At 49.2% G+C, this 22,743-nt stretch overlaps 1 protein-coding gene across 1 annotated transcript in view; it reads left to right on the forward strand.

Annotated features, from left to right (window-relative positions):
• The first annotated feature begins 151 nt into the window (after positions 1-151).
• POLE (DNA polymerase epsilon, catalytic subunit) overlaps positions 152-22,743 on the forward strand; it is a 54,354-nt gene continuing 31,762 nt past the window's right edge. Inside the window, exons 1-21 of the mRNA XM_047761658.1 lie at positions 152-225; positions 3,109-3,250; positions 3,887-3,967; positions 4,538-4,582; positions 4,750-4,842; positions 5,150-5,304; positions 6,883-7,024; positions 7,150-7,230; positions 8,068-8,175; positions 8,503-8,613; positions 8,882-8,967; positions 9,132-9,251; positions 11,207-11,339; positions 11,431-11,544; positions 11,654-11,866; positions 12,126-12,233; positions 17,649-17,777; positions 17,853-17,955; positions 18,038-18,184; positions 18,847-18,992; positions 22,413-22,561. Of these exons, the coding sequence (XP_047617614.1) occupies positions 164-225; positions 3,109-3,250; positions 3,887-3,967; positions 4,538-4,582; positions 4,750-4,842; positions 5,150-5,304; positions 6,883-7,024; positions 7,150-7,230; positions 8,068-8,175; positions 8,503-8,613; positions 8,882-8,967; positions 9,132-9,251; positions 11,207-11,339; positions 11,431-11,544; positions 11,654-11,866; positions 12,126-12,233; positions 17,649-17,777; positions 17,853-17,955; positions 18,038-18,184; positions 18,847-18,992; positions 22,413-22,561 (2,468 nt within the window). The 5' untranslated portion in view covers positions 152-163. The remainder of the gene's footprint in view (positions 226-3,108; positions 3,251-3,886; positions 3,968-4,537; positions 4,583-4,749; positions 4,843-5,149; positions 5,305-6,882; positions 7,025-7,149; positions 7,231-8,067; positions 8,176-8,502; positions 8,614-8,881; positions 8,968-9,131; positions 9,252-11,206; positions 11,340-11,430; positions 11,545-11,653; positions 11,867-12,125; positions 12,234-17,648; positions 17,778-17,852; positions 17,956-18,037; positions 18,185-18,846; positions 18,993-22,412; positions 22,562-22,743) is intronic.

Here is a 22,743-nt window from a genome sequence, read left to right on the forward strand (position 1 = left end):
GCTGCGATTGGCGCTCGGTTGGGCGGGGCGCAGCACGCCTCCTGATTGGGCCGCGTTGGCGGTGGGAGGGGCCGCCTTCCGGTATCTCGCGAGATTTGGTGGGAGCGCGCCAAATTTCTCCAGGGAAGTGGTGGCGGCGGCAGTGCAGGCGCAGCCCGGCGCGATGGTTCTGAGGAACACCGGGCGGCGGCGCGCGGAGCCCGGCCCGGAGGGCGAACCCAGCCGGTGAGGGGCGGCCTGGCCTCCCGGGCGGGCAGAGGGCGGGCTCGGCCGCCCTTTTCCGCCAGAAGCGGCGAGAGCGCTCTGGGCGCGCTCCGCGGCGGCAAGACTGGGGTCCGGGTTTGAGAGTCGGGGGTCTCTCTGCTGCTGCCCCTCGCCCCCGAGGTGCCGCCTCTGCACCCCCGTCACCTTGTTCGAGGCCCTCGCGAGTGGCCCAGCGGAGGCGCGGGTGGGGAAGGGACGCCGGATGAGAGGAGTGTCTCTGGGACTGAACCGAGAGGAGGGACTGCACGGGAACCTGGGCCTTTGCCGACTCTTCACCCTGCGGGGTAGTTCCTAGGAGGGGCTGACATGCGTCCCTGTCAACGCCACCGGCGCTACCGGTGACCACAGAGAGCTGGCTGAGGCTTTGTGCTCTAACCTCCAGCCCCCCCCCGCCCCCCCCCCCCACGCAACGCGGCATTTGTGCTGGAATCGAGGCGGCAGAGATGCGAGGCATGGACCCGGGTTCTCTCCCTATCCGGCCCCTTGCTTCCCTCGGACTCGCTGCATTCCTTAGGGCGGCGGATGCCAGCGAAGCTGCCAAAGAAGAGTTGCTTTTGACTTTTCGCAGAGTGCTCGGACAATGTCTCATTTAGTAAACAGTCAGCATGGTAGTTATCTTTGTTACTGTTGTCTCCATTTTTCAGATTTTCTACTGCCACGGGATAAACAGTGAGTTATACAGCTCCCCAGAAAAGCCTCGAGAGGCTATATGGTCCAAGTGAGCAGTTTTCGAATCCACTTAATCCCACTCACTTGGTAACAGGATGGCACCCATGCCGTGGTATTTGGAGGAATGCAGTACAGAGGGCTGCCCGCCCATGGGGCGATCCTCCATAAGTAGTATTTCATTCAGTCTTGATCTGATAAAAGTTATCTTATTGGGAGTTGCAGTCCTGGCACAGTGGAAACGAATCCGACTAGGAACCATGAGGTTGCGGGTTCGATCTCTGACCTCGCTTAATGGGTTAAGGATCCGGCCTTGCCGTGAGCTGTGATATGGGTTGAAGATGCAGTTCGGTTCTGGCGTTACTGTGGCTCTAGCATAGACCAGCAGCAACAGCTCTGAAGAAAGGTTATCTTTACTCTAGCAAGGCCTGAAATACAGTTTTTCTGCGTTTTTGATCTAAGGTGAATCCAGAGATTTTTATTTTATTTTTGGTGGGCACCTCTGCAGTCTGTGGAAGTTCCTAGGCCAGGGATTGAACCCATGACACAAGCAATGACATGCTGGATCTTTAACTCGCTGAGCCAGAAGGGAACGCCAAATCCAGAGATTTTAGAGATTAAGGTGTGTTGGTGTTGTGTTGGTTTCTCGTTGCTGCTGTAACAAATTACCACTTGGTGGCTCACACAATACAAGTTTATTCTCTTACTGGTCTAATAAAGTCAGAAGTCCTAAAATGGGGAGATTATATTGGTTCATTTGCAATTTTCCCTAGCTAGGTAAGGGGCTTAGAATAGAGGAGTAGAATTAGAATCCTCAGTAGGAAAGGAAAAAGCTTTTGGCTGGAGTGTTGCACAGATATGTGCCCTATTGGCTGTGTTTGGAGAAGATTCTATAGGAACTCCTGTACCAAAACCTGCTACCCATCTCAGGCTGCAGACAACATTTTTCTCTTGTGGTCAGCAGCCACAAACCAAGATCTCTGTTCTCAAGAGTTCCCGTCGTGGCTCAGTGGAAAAGAATCTGACTAGGAACCATGAGGTTGCGGGTTCGATCCCTGGCCTTGCTCAGTGGGTTAAGGATCCAGCATTGCTGTTAGCTGTGGTGTAGGTCACAGACGTGACTCTGATCCCAAGTTGCTGTGGCTCTGGTATAGGCTGGCAGCTGCAGCTCCAACTCAACCCCTAGCCTGGGAACCTCCATATGCCTTGGGTGCGGCCTTAAAAAGACAAAAAAAAAAAAAAAAAAAGATCTCTGTTCTCTTGTGCTGTGCACTTAAAACCAATATCTCGGGAGTCCCACAGTGGCCTAGCAGTTAAGGATCTGGCCTTGTCACTACTATGGCTTGGGTTACTGCTGCAGCACGGGTTTGATCCCTGGCCTGGAAACTTCCACATACCAGGGTTGTGGCCAAAAAAATAACTAAAAAAAAAACAACTTTTTGTTTGAGATAATGGTAGATTCTTGTGCAGTTGTAAGAAATTATACAGAGAACACTTAACAACAGAGCCACAGCAACGCAAGATCTGAGCCATGTCTGTGACCTATACCACAGCTCACAGCAACGCCAGATCCTTAACCCACTGATCGAGGTCAGGGGTCGAACCTACAACTTCATGGTTCCTAGTCAGATTCATTAACCACTGAGCCACAATGGGAACTCCTGGCTTTTTCACTCAGCATAATTCCCTTAAGATCCATCTAAGTTATCACATGTATCAATAAGTTTGTTTCTTTTTATCGATGAATTATATCCATGGGATGGATATAGCACAGGTTAACTATGTTGAAGAATATCTGGGTTGAATCCACTTTTTTGCGGTAGTGAACAAAGCTGCTATGAATATTCACATGCACATTTCTGTATGAACATGAGTTTTCTTTTCTCAGGATTGCAATACTGGCCTTTGTGCAATTTTTAACATCTCATGAGTCAGCAGAGTCTTGCCAAGATTGTTGTTTTATTAGTGTTCTGGTTACAGAGTTGAACAAGTCCTGCCCCAGTCATATTTTACATTTTCTCTATGAGTCCTGTTATCTTAATGAGCTATTTTGCCGAACGTCAGGCTTTTCAGGGATGTTCCTACTATGTCACGTCTGAGATGCTTACTCTGGAGGGATGAGGTTGGGGGGGTGGATGGTGTCATCAGTGGAAACTAGACCATCCTGCTTTCCCTCAGGGATGATGGCCCCTCTTCCTCAGTCTCTGCGCTCAAGCGCCTGGAGCGCAGTCAGTGGACGGATAAGATGGATCTGCGGTTTGGGTTTGAGAGACTCAAGGAGCCTGGTGAGAAGACAGGCTGGCTCATCAATATGCACCCCGTAAGCACGTGCTTTCCTCCGACTTCCCAATCCTGTGCAGGATTGGGCTGCATCCTTGTGGCATAGCCCTGGTCTGAAGAGTAGGTGACACCTAGCAGGAACCTGTTTGGGTGATATGGGTGGAGAGGAGATGGCTCTCCTACTTTGTTCTTCTTTAAATTTCTTTGGGTCATTGTCATGGTACAGTGGAAACGAATCTGACTAGTGTCTATGAGGATGTGGGTTCTATCCCTGGCCTCACTCAGTGGGTCGGGGATCTGGTGTTGCCCTGAGCTGTGGTTTAGGTCACAGAAGTGGCTCAGATCCCGAGTTGCTGTGGCTGTGGTGTAGGCCAGCAGCTGTAGCTCTGATTCGACCCCTAGCCTAGGAACCTCTATATGCCAAGGTTGCGGCACTAAGGAAAAAAAAGTTTGTTTGGGTCATGAAAAGGCCACTGGGTTGACTGAGGTGAGGGGCATCTCTGTTACCCCTAAGAAATGAGAGGGAAAAGAGAAATTCCCATCTGGAGGCTTTTATGATGTGGTTCTTGTGAATGGGGCTGGTGTTTTTAAGTGCTAGTTTCCCGGAGAAAGAGGAAAAGGCTCTCATACTGTGTAGAGGATAACCTTGTGCCCGTGTTGACTGATTTTCTTGTAGACTGAGATTTTAGATGAAGATAAACGCTTAATTAGTGCAGTGGATTACTACTTTATTCAAGATGATGGCAGCAGATTTAAGGTAAGCCTTTGAACCCCGAGAAGCAAAAAACCCCTCAGTAATGAGACATAGCTGTACCCCAAATGACGTGTTCTTTTAGCTCTGTACCTGTGAGGTAAGAGGGGTTGGGAGGCCTGTAGTGCACAGCCACCCAAAGCTCATCAGGAACTTGGGTCCCTTGGAGCCGCATTAGTCACTTAAGATGCCCTAAGAGGAGTTCCTGTTGTGGCTCAGCAGGTTAAGACTAGTAACCATGAGGACGTGGGTTTGATCCCTGGCCTCGCTCAGTGGATTAAGGATCCGGTGTTGCTGTGAGCTGTGGTGTAGGTTGCAGATGGAGCTTGGATCTGGCATTGCTGTGGCTGTAGTGTAAGCTGGCAGCTGCAACTCCACTTCGACCATTGACCTGGGAACTTCCATATGCAATGGGTGTGGCCCTAAAAAAAAAAAAAAATAGTGCCCTAAGAGAAGCTAGCTTGGAAGGAGTGCAAGATGGTCAGTGTTGTGTCCCTTATATTCCTCAAACAACCTGTCTTCATTTTTTTCCCTTTTTTCTTTTTCATCCCCCCGAATGGGTGGTGACTCTTGCAGGTGGCCTTGCCCTACAAACCATATTTTTACATTGCCACCAGAAAGGTAAGTCTGTAATTCATGGCATCAGGTCAGATGACTTGTGTCTCATTCTTTGGTTGGGGTGGGGGTAGGGGCTTCAGAACTGGACATAAAGAGGCTTCTGGAGAAATAGGCAAGGAAGGAAATCATTTATACTAATGGGAAGTCCTTTCATTCTAATCCTGATTTAGGGCTGTGAGCGAGAAGTTTCATCTTTCCTCTCTAAGAAGTTTCAGGGTAAAATTGCTAAAGTAGAGACTGTCCCTAAAGAGGATCTGGACTTGGTGAGTATCACCCAGCCCTTTAAGGGTAAATGAGGCCAGGCCCACCCTGCTTGTGGGGTGAGATGGGAAGAGGACAAGTTAGCACTTGTGGGGCAGGGCAGGTGATGGGCTTTGGTGACTGTCCCCACATCCTTTTAGAGGACTCTAGTGGCTTGCTTGGTGCCACATGCAGAGTTGGACAAGGTGCTTTGGAGTTGCCAACTCTTCAACTCATTCATTTACTTTTGAATTGTTCTCCCCTTATTTTCTCTCCCCCGTAAAGCGTTTTTTCTCCTGAACTCACGAGCACCATTTGTTTACTCTGTAGCCAAATCACTTGGTGGGTTTGAAGCGAAATTACATTAAGCTGTCCTTCAACACTGTGGAGGACCTTGTCAAAGTGAGAAAGGAGATCTCCCCAGCTGTGAAGAAAAACCGGGAGCAGGGCCACGCCAGCGATGCCTACACGGCCATGCTCTCCAGGTGAGCTTCATTCCTTTAAGCATGGCAGCGGGGCAGTCCACAAGGACTGTTTCCCATTTTTTCCTGAGTTGACAAGATGGTTAGGAGGGGAAAAACTCAATAATAAAGTTACCTTAATGATTGGCTTCAATCACTGTGGAAACACTTTGAGCAATAAGGTAGACTTTCTCTTTTTGGGGGCTGCGTCCATGGCAGAAGTTCCCAGGCCAGGGATTGAACCCACATCCTCATCATCCTCATGGGTACTAGTGAGATTTGTTTCCACTGAGCCACAATGGAACTCCCATCCTAGACTTTCTTATATGTTCTATTTTTGTTAAATGAATGGTGGCTTTTCAGCCTATATTTTTAGCTGCCCCTCTTTTTTTACATAGTGGTAGATTTGTGGCTCCAAGTTGAGTTGCTATAACAGTAGACATTTTAGACTCCTAATCCCACCACCTTAACACCATCTGTTTTCACTGTCTATTTATAGCAAGTGCTAAGGTGTCTGCAAATGGTATTGAGTACCTAGATTTACATAGTACAATCTTCTCCCAAGAACCCTGGGGTTATACAGAGAAATTTAAAAACAGGACGCCAAACACCGTTCATTGAACATTTAGACATTAACCGTAATAGGTAATAGGATAAGAGATTAAGAAGAAATCTTGGCTAACTAAAAGTTATGATGACTTCAGAAGAACTAATTGTAACCTTTGACAAAAGTAGATCAATTGGGATCCTGAACATTTCTGCAACCCCATCTTCCCCGTCAGTGACCTAATTACTCTTCAGAATATTTCAAGTTAACCAGAGACCGAGTCCCCAGAGGCCTGAGCCTTCTCTAAAACTCATTGTTCTTTTTTTTCCCCTTAATAGTCCATTCAGTATTTGGAAGCTAATATTGGAGTGAATATTGTAGTGACAGTGATTTCCCACTTGGATATAATCAGAATAACTATGATGCAGAAATGGTTACTGTTTACCAGTCATGTCACCTTGCCCAGAGCTTGTGATCGTTTCCTTAGGACACTTTCACAGGGCGGGCCTGTTACTGTCATCCTCATTTTTTTTTTTGACGAAGAAACAAGCTCAGCGAGGGTGGGTCACTTCTGTAGACATGCCTCCTAAGTAACAGCTTCCCTTCTTTGTGCTCTTTTAATTGGGGTGTAACTTACATCCTATAAAATGCACGTCCTAAGTGTACTGAATTTCCTTGTGTTGGACTGCTGCTTGGTGGGGTGGGGGTCATTCCTTAAGGAGGGCCTCCTGTCCTGATCATCTCACCACCACCACCCCCTTTTTTAGGGCCGTACCCATAGCATTATGGACGTTGCCAGACTAGGGGTCAAATTGCAACTGCAGCTGCTGGCCTACTTCGCAGCTTACAGCATTGCTGGATCCCTTAACCCACTGAGTGGGGCCAGGGATCAAACCCACATTCTCATGGATACTAGTCAGGTTTGTTACTGCTGAGCCACAGTGGGGACTCCTAGCCACTTTAATTTACCTGTTGTGTTTACACTGTGGACTCTGGTCTTCCCCCTCCAGCCCCGGCGGAGTGTAGTTGAACAGGCTGCTCTCTTTATTTTACAGTGTTCTCCAAGGAGGCAGTGTGGTCATGGATGAAGAGGAAACCTCTAAGAAGATTGCTGACCAGCTGGACAACATTGTGGATATGCGGGAGTATGATGTGCCCTACCACATCCGCCTCTCCATCGACCTAAAAATCCACGTGGTGAGTAGGCTGTTGGACGTGGGCAGTTCCTGAAAGCCAGGACATGACATTGATGGATAGATGCATAGAGAAATAGACTTCTGTGGACTTGGAACTCTTTAGTCAATGCACCACACATCCTGCAGGCTCATTGGTACAATGTCCGATACCGAGGAAATGCCTTTCCAGTAGAAATTGCCCGCCGAGATGACCTGGTTGAACGACCTGTGAGTATGGCTTGCATTTCCACCCTCCTAAATTTTCCAGTTTCTGGAGAGATCTAACTCAGCTCTGAAAGGTGAAGAAACTTGTTTGCTCCTTTTTCCTCAAATGCTTTCTTTCTTTCTTTTTTTTTTTTTTTTTTTTTTGCTTTTTAGGGCCGCACGCATGGCAAATGGAAGTTCCCAGGGTAGGGGTTGAATCAGAGTTGCAGCTGCTGGCCTGCATCACAGCCATAGCAACACAGGATTCCAGCTGTGTCTGTGACTTACACCATAGCTCATAGCAATACTGAATTCTTTTTTTTTTTTTTCCCCGTCTTTTTAGGGCCCACCCGCAGCGTATGGAGGTTCCCAGGCTAGGGGTCTAATCGGAGCTGTAGCCACTGGCCCATGCCACAGTCACGGCAATGCTAGATCTGAGCTGTGTCTGCGACCTACACCACAGCTCACGGCAACGCCGGATCCTTAACCCACTGAGTGAGGCCAGGGATCAAACCCGCAGCCTCATGGTTCCTAGTCAGATTGTTTCCGCTGCTCCATGACAGGAACTCTAAACTCTGAATTCTTAACCCACTGAGCAAGGCCAGGGGTCGAACCTGCATCCTCATGGATGCTATCGGGTTTCTTACTGCTAAGCCAGAATGGGAACTCCTCATCATGGTATTCTTGACGTAGGTTGGTCAACCCCACAATGCCTGTCCCTCTTCTTCCCAAACCTTTCCCTGCAGCGGCTCGACTCTTGCTTTTAGTAACTGGCAGTAGAGTTGGAGGTGGTGGGTATCGAGAGAACCACTAGGGTCTCTAGAGCTCAGCTTGGTTTGTGGCTACATTTTGTCCCTCCAGGACCCTGTGGTTTTAGCGTTTGACATTGAGACAACCAAACTTCCCCTCAAGTTTCCTGATGCTGAGACTGACCAGATTATGATGATTTCCTATATGATTGATGGTCAGGTGAGTGGTGCCTTCGGGGATGTAAGTTCCGTGTGAACAGGGACCATATCTTTGCCCCAAACCAGAACAGTGTCCACTCTATGTTAGGGTTTTTGGTGAATAATGAGTGAATGGAGCCCACAAAATGAACAAGCAAGCTGTTTTGACATCAGCTACAGTCTGCCTTCCAGTGGGAATCTGAGGGCAAGTGGTGTGTCTCCTCTTGGGAAAGCTGGGGGCGCTTCCATTTTCTGCAGAAACTTTTATAGAGTCTCTGGGCTGCATGTAAAGAGGTGTGTCTACAGCCTCGTGGCTCTGACTTGGGCTGACTGCTGATGCACTTCCCAGGGCTACCTCATCACCAACAGGGAGATCGTCTCAGAAGATATAGAAGATTTTGAGTTCACCCCCAAGCCAGAATATGAAGGGCCCTTCTGTGTCTTCAATGAACCTGATGAGGTAGAGGTGTTGCTTGGGAACCTGCCTGATGTTTGGGATTGGATGGGAAGAGGAGGCCTGGTAACTCTCTTAGGCCTTGGCTCTTGTTAGATCGTAACAGCAGCTGGACTTGTTCCCAGGGGCTGGTCCTTGTCCACAGAGAGGCATGGAGGGGTGGAATTAAAGGCCTTATGGGAGGTTGCTGCTTCTCAGCATTGGAGAGGTGCTTGAAAATAGTTTGCAAAAGAGGAAAAGCAACCCTCTGACTGCTGGGGTTTGTTGAATTCAGGTTCATCTAATCCAAAGATGGTTTGAGCATGTCCAAGAGACCAAGCCCACCATCATGGTCACCTATAATGGGGACTTTTTTGACTGGTGAGTCTGAAAGGAGCAGAAGGTGCAGCGCTTGGTGGCCTGGTCGGGGGGGCTCCTCACTCTTGGAGAGGAACTCGTGTGTGGCATCCCCTGAGGACAGTTTGCCCTGTCTCTGCGGGAATTAGAAACTCACTGCCCTGTGCTTGTCCATCCTTCATCCTTAGGCCATTTGTGGAGGCCAGAGCTGCGGTCCATGGTCTGAGCATGTACCAGGAGATAGGGTTCCAGAAGGACAGCCAGGGGGAGTACAAGGCATCCCAGTGCATCCACATGGACTGTCTGAGGTAGGCCCCGCAGCTCACCCGGAGGTGCTTTGCAGTGTCTCGTGAGGACTTTCTGTGAGTGAGGTCCCTTCTAAAATACATTGGTCCTATCCACGCCCTTTTGAGGGAGGAAGGTAGATTCCAAGGAGAAGCTCCTGTCACCTAAGAGGACAGGTGCTGGGCCACTGGCTCTGACCAGGTCCAGGGATGTGTCTTTTTTTTTTTTTTTTTCTGTCTTTTTGCCATTTCTTGGGCCACTCCCGCGGCATATGGAGGTTCCCAGGCTAGGGGTCGAATCAGACCTACAGCTGCCAGTCTACACCACAGCCACAGCAACACGGGATCCGAGCTACGTCTGCAACCTACACCCCAGCTCACGGCAACGCCGGATCGTTAACCCACTGAGCAAGGGCAGGGATCGAACCTGCAACCTCATGATTCCTAGTCGGATTCGTTAACCACTGCGCCACGACGGGAACTCCCAGGGATGTGTCTTTGATTGTTTGTTCGTCATCCAGTCAGTCAGCAGACACATGCTGGACACTGGTCTTCAGGGTATGGAAGCCAGACTGGAAAGAGGCCTGGTAGATGAGGTTTGGTACTGTGGGAGCTGGCGGAGGGGCCTTGTTCCTTCCCCACATGAGGCTGGGTGGCGGCTGCCAGTCTCTCTTGAAGGGCAAGCATGGTGTCTGGACAGGCTGGAGTGTCCCAGCTGAGGACAAGCAAATGAGTGACCCAGAAGGAAGGCTGGAGAGGAAGGGGGTTGTGCCCTGTGGGGAGGTGGTGGTCATGGGGAGCCACTGATGCATTTGAAGCTTGATCCATTTTCTTGTTAGCCCTGGTGTAGTGCATGGGGCTTGAAGGGAGTGGGCTGGGTCATAATGCGAACAGGAGTGAAGAGAGGGCTGGACGGGAAATATCTGAGAGGCAAGGACTTGGGGATCTACAGATCTGTGGACAGAGGTGGAAGAATCATGGGGAACACTGGGCTCCTGGGGCAACAGGCAGAGCTCAGGTTCAAGGTAGAAGCAGGCCTGGGAGCCCCATCCATGCGGGGAGCATGGTGTAAAAATAAACAACCAAAAAAAGGAGTTCCCATCGTAGCTTGGTGGAAATGAGTCTAACTAGGAACCATGAGGTTGCGGGTTCGATTCCTGGCCATGCTCAGTGGGTTAAGGATCCAGCATTGCTGTGAGCTGTGGTGTAGGTCGCAGATGTACCTCGGATCTGGCATTGCTGTGGCTCTGGTGTAGGCCAGTGGCTACAGCTCTGATTTGACCTCTAGCCTGGGAATCTCCGTATGCCGCGGGTGCAGCCCTCAAAAGATAACCCCCCCCCCCAAAAGGTAATAGTTGATGGATTGTCAGGCAGAGAAGTAGAGGAGAGGTGGGGCCCTCGATGGAGGCGGTGATGTTGGGGAGGCCACAGGGGACATTTCTGGGGAGAGGACGGCCTTCAGGGCAGGGGGAGCCAAAAAAGCTGAGATCAGATGTGGCCAGTAGGGAGTGTGGGTCTGCGAGAGGCAGCGGTGTCAGTTGTGGGCTGAGTCCTGGGGAGGAGGTGGAGACGGGCATGGAGTTGAAGGGGCACAGGGTGGTGAGGTGTTTTCATGCCAAGGGGTAGGGAGAGCAGGGCAGGCCCTGGCAGCACCCATAGGGGACAGGCTGTGGAGGGATCTGGAAGGCTAGAGAGAAGGCCAGGTTCTTTCCCCTCACATCTGTATTTCTCTGAGGGCAGAGGGCAGTCCTTTGAGTTTGGAGGACTGGCTCTGGCAACTGCCTGTGTTTGTGGGCTTTCTGTGAAGCTAACCAGATCCGGTTGAGGGCTTTTCACAAGGGGCCTGGGCCGTGGGAAGTCCCGGAGCCCTTTGGAGTACCCGTCAGGACCCTGCGTTTTCCTCCGCTGTGTCGGCTTGGCCACCTCTCCCAGGTTCCTGGGCCGCTTCTCAATCATCTCTGAGTTTTGCTCTTTCCCAGGTGGGTGAAAAGGGACAGTTACCTTCCTGTGGGCAGCCACAACCTCAAGGCGGCTGCCAAAGCCAAGCTGGGCTATGACCCTGTGGAGCTGGACCCCGAGGACATGTGCCGGATGGCCACCGAACAGCCCCAGGCACGTGCGCTGCCTGGCTGAGTTCACCTTAGGCTGGGGAGGGAGGCCTGCTGGGTGCCTCGCTGACCTTGCTCCAATGATCTCTCCTTAGACTCTGGCCACCTACTCAGTGTCAGACGCGGTAGCCACCTACTACCTGTACATGAAGTACGTCCACCCATTTATATTCGCCCTGTGCACCATTATCCCCATGGAGCCTGACGAGGTTAGTGCCTCTCCTGCCTGCTGCCTGAAGGGGTGGCCCCAGGGACCCAATGCAGACACGGCCCCTGGACTTTTGTGCTTGGCTCATGTCCTGGCATTTCCCCCCGCAGGTGCTGCGGAAGGGCTCCGGGACGCTGTGTGAGGCCCTGCTGATGGTGCAGGCCTTCCATGCCAACATCATCTTCCCCAACAAGCAGGAGCAGGAGTTCAACAAGCTAACAGATGATGGCCACGTGCTGGACGCCGAGACCTACGTAGGGGGACACGTGGAAGCTCTTGAGTCGGGCGTGTTCCGCAGCGACATCCCCTGCCGGTTCAGGATGGTGCGCCCCTCCTGGGTCTCCTGAGGCTTGGGCCCCTTCCCGTGAGGGACCCAGCCCATAAGGGCTGGAGTAAAGCCCTTGGCCCCTGCTTGGCCTGTAGCCCTGTCCTTTGTCTGCCTTCCCTCTTCTCAGGTGCTGCAGGGCGAGCACTTGTCTCCTTCTGGAGCATTCTTTTTGTAGCTTCCCACCTGAGGCACTTCAGTTAGTGGGAGGGCGTTTTCCTGCCTTATGGGTATCCTCTCCTGCTTGTTTGTGTTAGAATCCTGCTGCCTTTGACTTCCTGCTGCAGCGGGTGGAGAAGACCATGCATCATGCCATCGAGGAAGAGGAGAAGGTACCCATGGATCAGGTCACCAACTTTCAAGAGGTAATACTTGGGGGATCTGGAGAACAGTCTGTTTACACAGGCTGCCTTGCAGACTGGCTTCTGTCAGTGGCCTGCTTATTGTGCACCTCCTGGGCGGGGTGCTTGGTCACTGAGACAGAGGACACAGGGCCTCGTGTGGTCTAGTAGGAGGGGACTGTGTGGTGGTCACGGTGAATGAGGCAACTTAGTGAGACAGGAGAATTTCGCAGAGAATTTTGATAGCTTTTGGAACATAGCTGGGGGCCGATGGAGAGAGGAAGGCCAGTTTCAGGCCAGTTCATTTGAACTGTGTTTTGTAGGCAGCTGGGGAGGCATTGGAGTGTTTTTAATTTTTTATTGTCAAGGAAACTTTTTTTTTGTTTTTTAGAGCTGCACCTGTGGCATATGGAGGTTCCCAGGCTAGGAGTCGAATCAGAGCCACAGCTGCAGGCCTACACCACAGCCACAGCAATGCCAAATCTGAGCCGCATCTGCGACCTACACCACAGCTCATGGCAACGCTGGATCCTTAACCCACTGAGAGGGGCCAGGGATCAAACCTGAGTCCTCATGGATGCTAGTTGGATTCGTTTCCACTGAGCCATGACAGAAACTCCAAGGAGACTTTTAAAATGATGATCGAAGTTCCTACAAATTACAGGGTAGAATATAGTGACTGTAAAGTCCATCACATGGTCATTAGGAAGCACCATTTACAAAATGTGTCACATGATGGGAGGTCCCAGGCATCTCCCTCCTTAATGGTCCTGTTCTGTCAAGCCCTGCTTAACACTTCAGCATTTTCAGTTGCTCTAGTGGTTTGCAGTTTTCACCAGTTTTAGAATTGCCTTCAAGAAATGTCTTACAGGAGTTCTTGTTGTGGCTCATCAGGTTAAGAGCCCGACTAGTATCCATAAGACACGGGTTCGGTCCCTGGCCTTACCTAGTGGGCTAAGGATCTGGCATTGCCTTGAGCTGTGGTGTAGGTCACAGATGTGGCTTGGATCTGATGTGGCTCTGGGGTAGGCCGGCAGCTGAACCTCCGATTCTACCCCTAGCCTGGGAACTTCCATATGCTGCAGGTGTGGCCATAAAAAGAAAAAAAAAAAAAAAGAAAAAGAAAAAGAAATGTAACAGATTCACCAGGTAGAATTCCAACAAGAATTTGTGCATGTGCTCTGCTAACTATAAAGTCCTGTGCAGCTGTTGTCAGCTACATCTGTCATACACTTTAGGAACTCCCCAGGAATCAGCTTGGGAAGAAGGGTCTGGGCTGAGTAACAAACAGGAGGTAAAGAACACCTTGAGGGAACCAAGTCTGAGAGGCAGTGAAATGAGTGAGGAGTGAGGCGGAAAGAGGGACTGCCCAGCCTTAGTGAGTCTGGATATGAACTCTTTCAAGATGACAGGTGCTATGTCTCAGTAGCTGCCTCCAAAGCCCCTGACAGTATTTTCTGCAGGGCGGCCCAGGGTCTTTAGGAAAAGGGAGCAGGTTCACCTTTTATTCCTGAGTGATCCTCCTGGCAGTGGTGCGAAGACAGCCTTGGGAGGTGTCAGCTGAGGGATCATAGCGCTGTCTTGCCTGTCCAGGTGTGGTCCCCTGTCACCTCAGCCTTCCTTCTTATTTGGATCTTCTCATCTTCCCTCCTTGAGCAGCTTTTTAAACATGCCTTAGCATGCTCTCCAAATGGTTCATTTACATAAAATTCAGTTAGAAACAGTAAGTATTACATTTCTGGTGTTTCCTCTTCTACTTGATAGATATACCGCTTAGTCATTTTTTTTCCTTACAGTTTTAATTGGACTACTTTGAAGGGTTTTAAGAAACTTATTTTTTTTGTCTTTTTTTTTTTGCTATTTCTTGGGCCGTTCCCAGGCTAGGGGTTCAATCAGAGCTATAGCCGCCGGCCTACGCCAGAGCCACAGCAATGCAGGATCTGAGCCGCATCTGTGACCTACACCACAGCTCACGGCAACACCGGATCGTTAACCCACTGAGTAAGGGTAGGGACCGAACCGGCAGCCTCATGGTTCCTAGTCAGATTCATTAACCACTGTGCCACGACGGGAACTCCCTTAAGAAACTTTTAAATACTAAGGGCAATTTTGCATTCAAGTGATTTTCTAATATGACTTTACCAAATTTAATGTTACTTTATAAAAAGAGATGGCTACCCTTCTTATTAATGTTTTTCTTGTGGTTAATTTTTGCATAATTTAAATGTGGTTTATACTTCAGTGCGTAAATCAGAGGTTGGCAGGGAGTTCCCATTGTGTCTCAGCAGAAATGAATCTGACTAGCATCCATGAGGATGAAGGTTCAATCCCCAGCCTCATCCGTGGATTAAGGATCTGGCATTGCTGTGAGCTGTGATGTATGTCGGCAGCTGCGGCTGCTCTTGGACCCCTAGCCTGGGAACCTCCGTATGCCGCAGGTGCTGCCCTAAAAAGCCAAAAAAAAAAAAAAAAGAAGAAAAAAGTAAAGCAGAGGTTGGCAAACTACGTAGCCCATGAGGTCTGTTACAGCCAGCAAGCTAAGAATAGTTCCCTTCCTTCCTCCCTCCCTTCCCTCCCTCCTTCCCCTGTGGCATATGGAAATTCCCCAGCTAGGGATTGAATCTGAACCACATCTGGGACCTGCATTGCAGCTGTGCTGGATCCTTTAATCCCCTGTACCTAGCCAGGGATCAAACCTGTGCCTCTTAACTCAGTTGTGTTCTTAACTCACTGCACCACAATGGGAACTCCTCATTTTTTTTTTTGTCTTTTTGCTATTTCTTGGGCTGCTCCGGCAGCATATGGAGATTCCCAGGCTAGGGGTCCAAGAGCAGCCGCAGCTGGGACCGAACCCGCAACCTCATGGTTCCTAGTCGGATTCGTTAACCACTGCGCCATGACGGGAACTCCATATTTTTTAAATGTTATTTAAAAAAAAAAAAAATACTGTGTGACAGACTGTGGCCATGAACCTGAAGTATTTATCATCTGGTCCTTCACAGAGGTTTGCTGACCCCAAATCTAAAGGTTTTTTTTTTTGAGCCGGCTTGTCTAAGAATGCCAGTGTAGTAAGTTAAATTATCCAATAAATGCTAGGTTAATTCCTAAATATAGTAGTTCTCAAAATTTTAGTGTGACATTTCTTGTTGTGAACATATTGGACAAGATGAACCACGTATGTAATGTTCTGTTTTAACTAGGTATTAGATTTGGGGGAGTGAATATAAATATATGACTATCAGAAGCCTGTTTAGCCTTTTATAGTTTCAGTGACTTTTTGTTTTTTAGAACAATATTTTTATTTCTAGAAGCTCTCTATTGGTTCTTTTTCAAATGGGCTTGCTTGCTTTAAAGTGGACTTTTAGGAGTTCCCGTCATGACTCAGTGGTTAATGAATCCGACTGGGAACCATAAAGTTGTGAGTTCGATCCCTGGCCTCGCTCAGTAGGTTAAGAATCCGGCATTGCCATGAGCTGTGGTGTAGGTCGCAGATGCAGCTCTGAGCCCACGTTGCTGTGGCTCTGGCGTAGGCTGGCGGCTACAGCTCCAATTAGACCCCTAGCCTGTGAACCTCCATATGCCGTGGGTGTGGCCCTAGAAAAGACAGAAAAACAAAAAATAAATAAAGTGGATTTTTAGAATTCCCATTGTGGCTCAGCTGGTTAGGAACCTGACGTAGTGTCTTTGAGGATGAGGGTTGGATCCCTGGCCTTGCTCAGTGGGTTAAGGATCTGGCATTGCCACAAGCTGCAGAATAGGTTGGATCCTTTGTGGCTGTGGCATGGCCCGGCAGCTGTAGCTCCAATTTGACCCCTAGCCCAGGAATTTCCATATTCCCCAGGTATGGCCCTAAAAAGGAAAAAAAAAAGTAGACTTTCTCTCTTCTTGTGTGTTTTGTTTTTTTTTTTAACTAAAAAAATTTTGTCTTTTTAGGGCACACCCACAGCGTATGGGGGTTCCCAGGCTAGGGGCTGAATTGGAGCTTTAGCCACGGGCCTATGTCACGGCCACAACAATGCCAGATCCAAGCCACATCTACCAAATCACAGACCTGAATTAGGGCCCGTGGTGACAGAGGCTCCAGGAAGACATGTCCCTTGCCCAGAGCCTAGAAGAGACATGGCTTCAGTGAGCACGCTTATTCTAGTTTATCTTTCTGTGGAGGTGCCTTTGAGAGGCCTGCCTTTTATTTGGGGCCTGCATTTTATCTCCCTGCTGTGTGCGGGCTGCCCTTCCCTGAGGAGGCCTCAGAAGGAAAGAGCTCACAGCACAGGCCTGAGGCTGCTGACCTCAGGAAGGCCTGCTCCGTGGCTGCCCTACCCTGGTGGCTGGGAACTTTTCAGGAGGTTTTTCACCTTCTGAGAGGAATGCCTTACGTCTCCTTAGGTTCCCTGTGCAAACAACATGATTTATGCTGTTTCCTCCTACATGTCTGGAGTTTTGGTCTGTGCAGGCTGAGGGCCAATGTGATTGGCCCCCAATAAACACCCTGGGCGCTGGGGCTCCATGAGCTTCCCCCGAATGGTCCCGTCTTGATGCTGGAAGAATTAAGCTCATCCCATCTTGAGCCTGGGCTTCTCCTGACTTTGTCCCAAACGCCTTTCCCTCTGCTGATTGAGCTCTGTGTCTTTTCACGTGAGTCACCAAACCTGGGAGTGGTTGCAGTGACCCTGCCACAGGACTCAGCCTCTGCTAGGTCCCCAACTGAATCAGCTGACTGTTCATGCTCTGGTTGTGATTCTGCTTGTTCTCTGGGGATGACCTAGTGGCACTTTCTTTTTGTCTTTTTAGGCCCGCACCCGTGGCATATGGCATTTCCCAGGCTAGGAGTTGAATTGGAGCTGTAGCCACCAGCCTATGCCACAGCCACAGCAACAGCAGATCTGAGCTGCATCTGCAAACTATACCACAGCTCATGGCAATACCGTATCCTTTAACCCACTGAACAAGGCCAGGGATCAAACATGCATCCTCATGGATACAAGTCGGATTCATTACCACTTAGCTACAACGGGAACTCCTAAGAGGGCTTGTTCTTGAGCCCATGCCAACCTCTTGATCCTTCTTCTCTGTCAGATGAGGGGTTGCCGGGACAGGGACAGCATGTCACACACCTGCATCAGGGGGCACTTGTGGCCCCCAGGAAGTGTGGCTGTTGATTATCTAACTGGGTCCCACACTCTCGTTCAGATGGGCCATGCCGTGTGAGGCCACAGACTGTCATGCACTTTTTTACCAACCCCCAGAGTTCTCTCGGGGTGGAGGCTGCTGCTTCCTCTGATGCTGTCCTCTGCCCTTACTTGCAAGTCCCTGCACCTACAGGCCTGGTGTTGGTGGTTGTGGTCTGTCTGAGACCCTAGGTGCTTTCTCTGTCACACTGTTCAATCTCTAGCTTTCATGTTGGTCACCAGGCTCCACTTCTTTCCTCTTTCTTGGTAGGTGTGTGATCAGATTAAGACCAAGCTCACCTCCTTGAAAGATGTTCCTAACCGAATTGAGTGTCCTCTGATCTACCACCTGGATGTGGGGGCCATGTACCCCAACATCATCTTGACAAACCGCCTGCAGGTGAGCCAGATTCTCACATTAGAACTAAGCTCTTTCTGCCCAGACCCTAACTGCTCCCTCTGTGTCCCCTCACAGCCCTCTGCCATGGTGGACGAGGCCACCTGCGCTGCCTGCGACTTCAACAAGCCTGGAGCAAACTGCCAGCGGAAGATGGCCTGGCAGTGGAGGGGCGAGTTCAGTGAGTGTGTGCCCTGGGAGGGCCGCCCAGCAGGAAGCGGGTGTGGTTCTCCATCATGGACTGTTCCCATCACCCCTCCTAGTGCCGGCCAGTCGCAGCGAGTATCATAGGATCCAGCACCAGTTGGAGTCAGAGAAGTTCCCTCCCTTGACCCCAGAGGGCCCAGCCCGGGCCTTTCATGAGCTGTCCCGTGAGGAGCAGGCTAAATATGAGAAGAGGAGGCTGGCAGGTGAGACCACGTGCCCTCTGACTCTTGAGTCCCCCTTGGGTTGTTTGGGAGTGTCACACTGGGAGATCAGGTGGACCAGCTGTTGAGCTAGATGAGACCACTGTTGGCTGGTTCTTCCTATAGGCTTCCTTTCGTCACCATCTTCCCGCGAGTGTTCAGGTACCCAGCCCTTCTTCCTGTGTTCTTTGTGCATTTGGTCTCTTGGATTTGATTCATTAGCAGCATGTCTTTGAGGTTGCTGCTCTTCTGTGTGAACCTAAAAAGTCTCATTTGTTGGTATCCATTGCCAAGCTCTTTTGTTTTGGTTTGGTTTGGTTTTTTGCCTTTTTAGGGCCACGCCTGTGGCACATGGAGGTTCCCAGGCTAGGGGTCGAATTGGAGATGTAGCTGCTGGCCTACTCCAGAGCCACAGCTTTGAGGCAATGCCAGATCCTACACCCACTGAGCGAGGCCAGGGAGCGAACCCACATCCTCATGGATGCTGTTCGGGTTTGCTAACCACTGAGCCATGACGGGAACTCCTTTTTTTCGTTTGCTTTTGTTTTTGTTTTGTTTTTGTTTGTTTGTTTGTTTGTTTTTATTGCCAAGTTCTTTTGGCTGTGCCCCGGAGGCCTGCCTCCTATGTGGAGCTAAACTGTCCCCCACTCTCACCTGGGCCTCAGATTATTGCCGGAAGGCATACAAGAAGATCCATGTGACCAAGGTGGAAGAGCGTCTTACTACCATCTGCCAGCGGGAGAACTCTTTCTACGTGGACACGGTGCGTGCCTTCCGGGACAGGCGCTACGAGTTCAAAGGTCTCCACAAGGTGAGTCTGACATTTGTAAAGTTGGAATAAATTCTAGTTTCTGAGGTGAAAAATCTTTGCTTGGTGTTGTCTGGATGTTTTGCCCCCAACCCCTGAACTGAGCTGGCACATGTTCAGACAATAAGTGTGCAGTTGCTTTTTTTGTGTTTTGTTTTGTTTTTTCTTTTTGGCTGTGTCCGCAACTTGTAGAAATTCCCACAGGTATCAAACCTGTGCCACAGCAGCGACCTGAGCCACTGCAGTAACAACACCAGACACTTAACCTGCTGCACCACCAGGGAACTCCTTTGCAGTTGTTTGTTTTTGTTTTCCTTTTTTGGCTGCCCCATGGCATATGGAGTCCCCCAGCTGGGGATCAGATCCGAGCCACAGTTGCAGCCTACATCATAGCTGTGGCAATGCTGGATCCTTTAACCCACTGTGCCAGGCTGGGGATCGAATCTGTATCCTGGTGCTGTAGAGATGCCACTGATCCTGTTGTGCCACAGTGGGAATTCCTATTCAGGTTTTTGTTTTTGTTTTGTTTTGTTTTGTTTTGGTCTTTTTTAGGGCCACACCCACGGCATGTGGAAGTTCCCAGGCTAGGGGTCAAATTGGAGCTATAGCTGCCAGCCTACTCCACAGCTACAGTGATGCCAGATCTGAGCCGTATCTGTGACCTACACAGCAGCTTGCGGCGGCACCAGATCTTTAACCCACTGAGTGAGGTCGGGGATCAAAACCCTCTCCTCACGGAGACTAGTTGGGTTCTTAACCCACTGAGCCACTATAGGAATTCCTGGGCTGGCCATTTTTATAAATAAAGTTTTATTGGAACTGAGCTTAGTTTGCCCACAGTAGCAAGGGAGCAACTGAGTCAGAAACTGAGGCTGCACATCTACAGGACACATTGTGTGGCCCTTTACTTTGCCAACCTCTGACTGGGAGGACTGAGGGGAATGTTTTTACCCATAGATTTCATCCAGTAGGATTCGGGGAAATACATAGCAATTCCTCTATGTATATTAGCAGGCAGTTGCTTTTTATTTAGGCAAATGGAGTTTTTTCTAAGAGACCTTCCTTCACTGCCAGATTCTGTGAGTCTTCATTCACATCCCACCCTGCTCTGATAGCCTGTAATCATCATGCTTAATCATTATTATTATTAACTTTTTTGTCATTTTTCATTTTGGTTAAATGTATATAATGTAAAATTTAACAGAAGTGTAGAAGTCAAAGGCATTAAGCACATGCATATTGTTGTGCCACTGTTACCACCATCCATCTCCAGAACACTTTATCTTGCAAAATTGAAACTGTTCTCATTTTGCAGTAATCCCTATTTTACTTTCTGTGGACTGTGAGTCTGACTACTCCAGAAAACTCAAATAAGTGGAATCATACAATATTTGCCCTTTTGTGACCAGGTATTTCTCTCAGCCTAATGTCCTCAAAGGTCATTCATGTTGTAGCCTCTGTCAGCATTTCCTTTTTTTTTTTTTTTGTCTTTTTAGGGCCACACCCGCAGCATATGAAGGACCCCAGGATAGGGGTCAAATCAGAGCTATAGCCGCCGGCCTACGCCACAGCCACAGCAACGCCGGATCTGAGCCATGTCTGTGACCTACACCACAGCTCATGGCAATGCCGGATTCTTAACCTACTGAGCGAGGCCAGGGATCAAACCCGCAATCTCATTGTTCCTAGTTGGATTCGTTAGCCTGGGAACTTTTTTTTTTTTTAATGATTTTTATTTTTTTCATCATAGCTGGCTTACAATGTTTTGTCAGTTTGCTACTGTACAGCAAGGTGACCCAATCACACATGCATATATAAATTCTTTTTCTCACATTATCATGCTCCATTGTAAATGATTAGATATTTTTCCCAGTGCTATACAACAGGATCTCATTGTTTATCCAGTCCAAAGGCAAAAGTTTGCATCTATTAACCCAAGATTCCCAATCCATCCCACTCCCTCCTCCTCCCCCCCCTTGGTAACCACAAGTCTGTTCTCCAGGTCCATGAGTTTCTTTTCTGTGGAAAGGCTCATTTGTGCCGTATATTAGATTCCAGATATAAGTGATATCATATGGTATTTGTCTTTCTCTTTCTGACTTACTTCACTTAGTATGAGAGTCTCTAGTTCCATCCATGTTGCTGCAAATGACATTATTTTGTTCTTTTTGATGGCTGAGTAGTATTCCGTTGTATATACATACCACATCTTCTTAATCCATTCATCTGTTGATGGACATTTAGGTTGTTTTCATGTCTTGGCTATTGTGAATAGTGCTGCCATGAACATACAGGTGCATGTGTCTTTTTCAAGGAAAGTTTTGTCCGGATATATGCCTAGGAGTGGGATTGCTGGGTCAAATGGTAGCTCTATATTTAGTTTTCTGAGGTACCTCCATACTGTCTCCCATAGTGGTTATACCAATTTACATTCCCACCAATAGTGTAGGAGGGTTCTCATGGTGCCATTTAAATCATATGTGTATTAGCAAAGGGGAGGTGATATATACTAAAATAACAGTAATTCATTTCAGGTGTACTGGTATAATATCCCCTTTCCCCTACACCCATATTCCTGTCTTGGCTACGTGCAGAAATGCTGCTCTTTCAGGGCTATTAACTCCCTGACTTCCTGTAACAAGATTCAGGCCCCATGTCTTTTGTTTTGTGTTCTAACCATCAGGGTTTGTGGCTAGAGTGTGCCTGGTGCTCGAATGTGCCTGGTCTTCCTTCAAGGTAGTGGAAGTGTCACCCGGTTACTGGATTCTTTTCTTGAGTAGTCATTAGCTTACGACAGTCTCCCAAACTCCCTTAAAATTCCCTCTCTGGGGAGTGCCCATTGTGGCTCAGTGGTAACAAACCCAACTAGTATTCATGAGGATGCAGGTTTGATCCCTGAACTTGCTCAGCAGATTAAAGATCTGGTGTCGCTGTGAGCTGGGGTGAAGGTCACAGACGAGGATCAGATCCCATGTTGCTGTGGCTGTGGTGTAGGCGGGCAGCTGTAGCTCAGATTTGACCCCTAGCCTGGGAATTTCCATAAGCCACAGGTGTGGCCCTAAAAAAATAAGTAAAAATTCCCTCTCTGTTTTCTTTGATCCCCTAGTGGGATTTCTAAATTAATTATCCTATTCTGTCCCTATCATTTGTTCCTGGAAATTGTATGCCAAAGTATTTAAGGGGGGCTGGGTTGTGATTTCTACAACTTTCAAATGTTTGTGCTGATGGAGAAAGGGGATGGACTAAAGGAAATATAAAAATATCAATGGTGGCCCCTCTTATATATGGCCTTCACTGTACTTCCTTTTCAAGTTTTCTTTAAGTTTGAAATTTTCAAAATGTTAAACCCTTGGGGCCATTAACTGTACATAGAACCTGAGCCTGAAGACACTAGGGGCTGATCGGTCTTTATGTGGCTCTCAGGTGTGGAAGAAGAAGCTCTCTGCAGCCGTGGAGGCGGGGGACGCGGCGGAGGTGAAGCGCTGCAGGAACATGGAGGTCCTGTACGACTCCCTGCAGCTGGCGCACAAGTGCATCCTCAACTCCTTCTATGGCTACGTCATGCGCAAGGGGTAGGCTCCTGCTGGGTGGGGCCCATGGGGCTAGTGAATGCATGAACTTAGGTTGGGCAGGGCCCAAGGGTGCAGGTGAGAAGGAGAGTCAGGGTCTCAGTTCAGGGAGAGAGCAGGTTGGGTGGGGGTTGAGGTCACGCTGACCTGGAAGGTCCCGGGGGTCTAAGGGGGGGCATGCTGGG

This window comes from Phacochoerus africanus, chromosome 15 (genome assembly GCF_016906955.1).
Source record: "Phacochoerus africanus isolate WHEZ1 chromosome 15, ROS_Pafr_v1, whole genome shotgun sequence".
Lineage (NCBI taxonomy): Eukaryota > Metazoa > Chordata > Mammalia > Artiodactyla > Suidae > Phacochoerus > Phacochoerus africanus.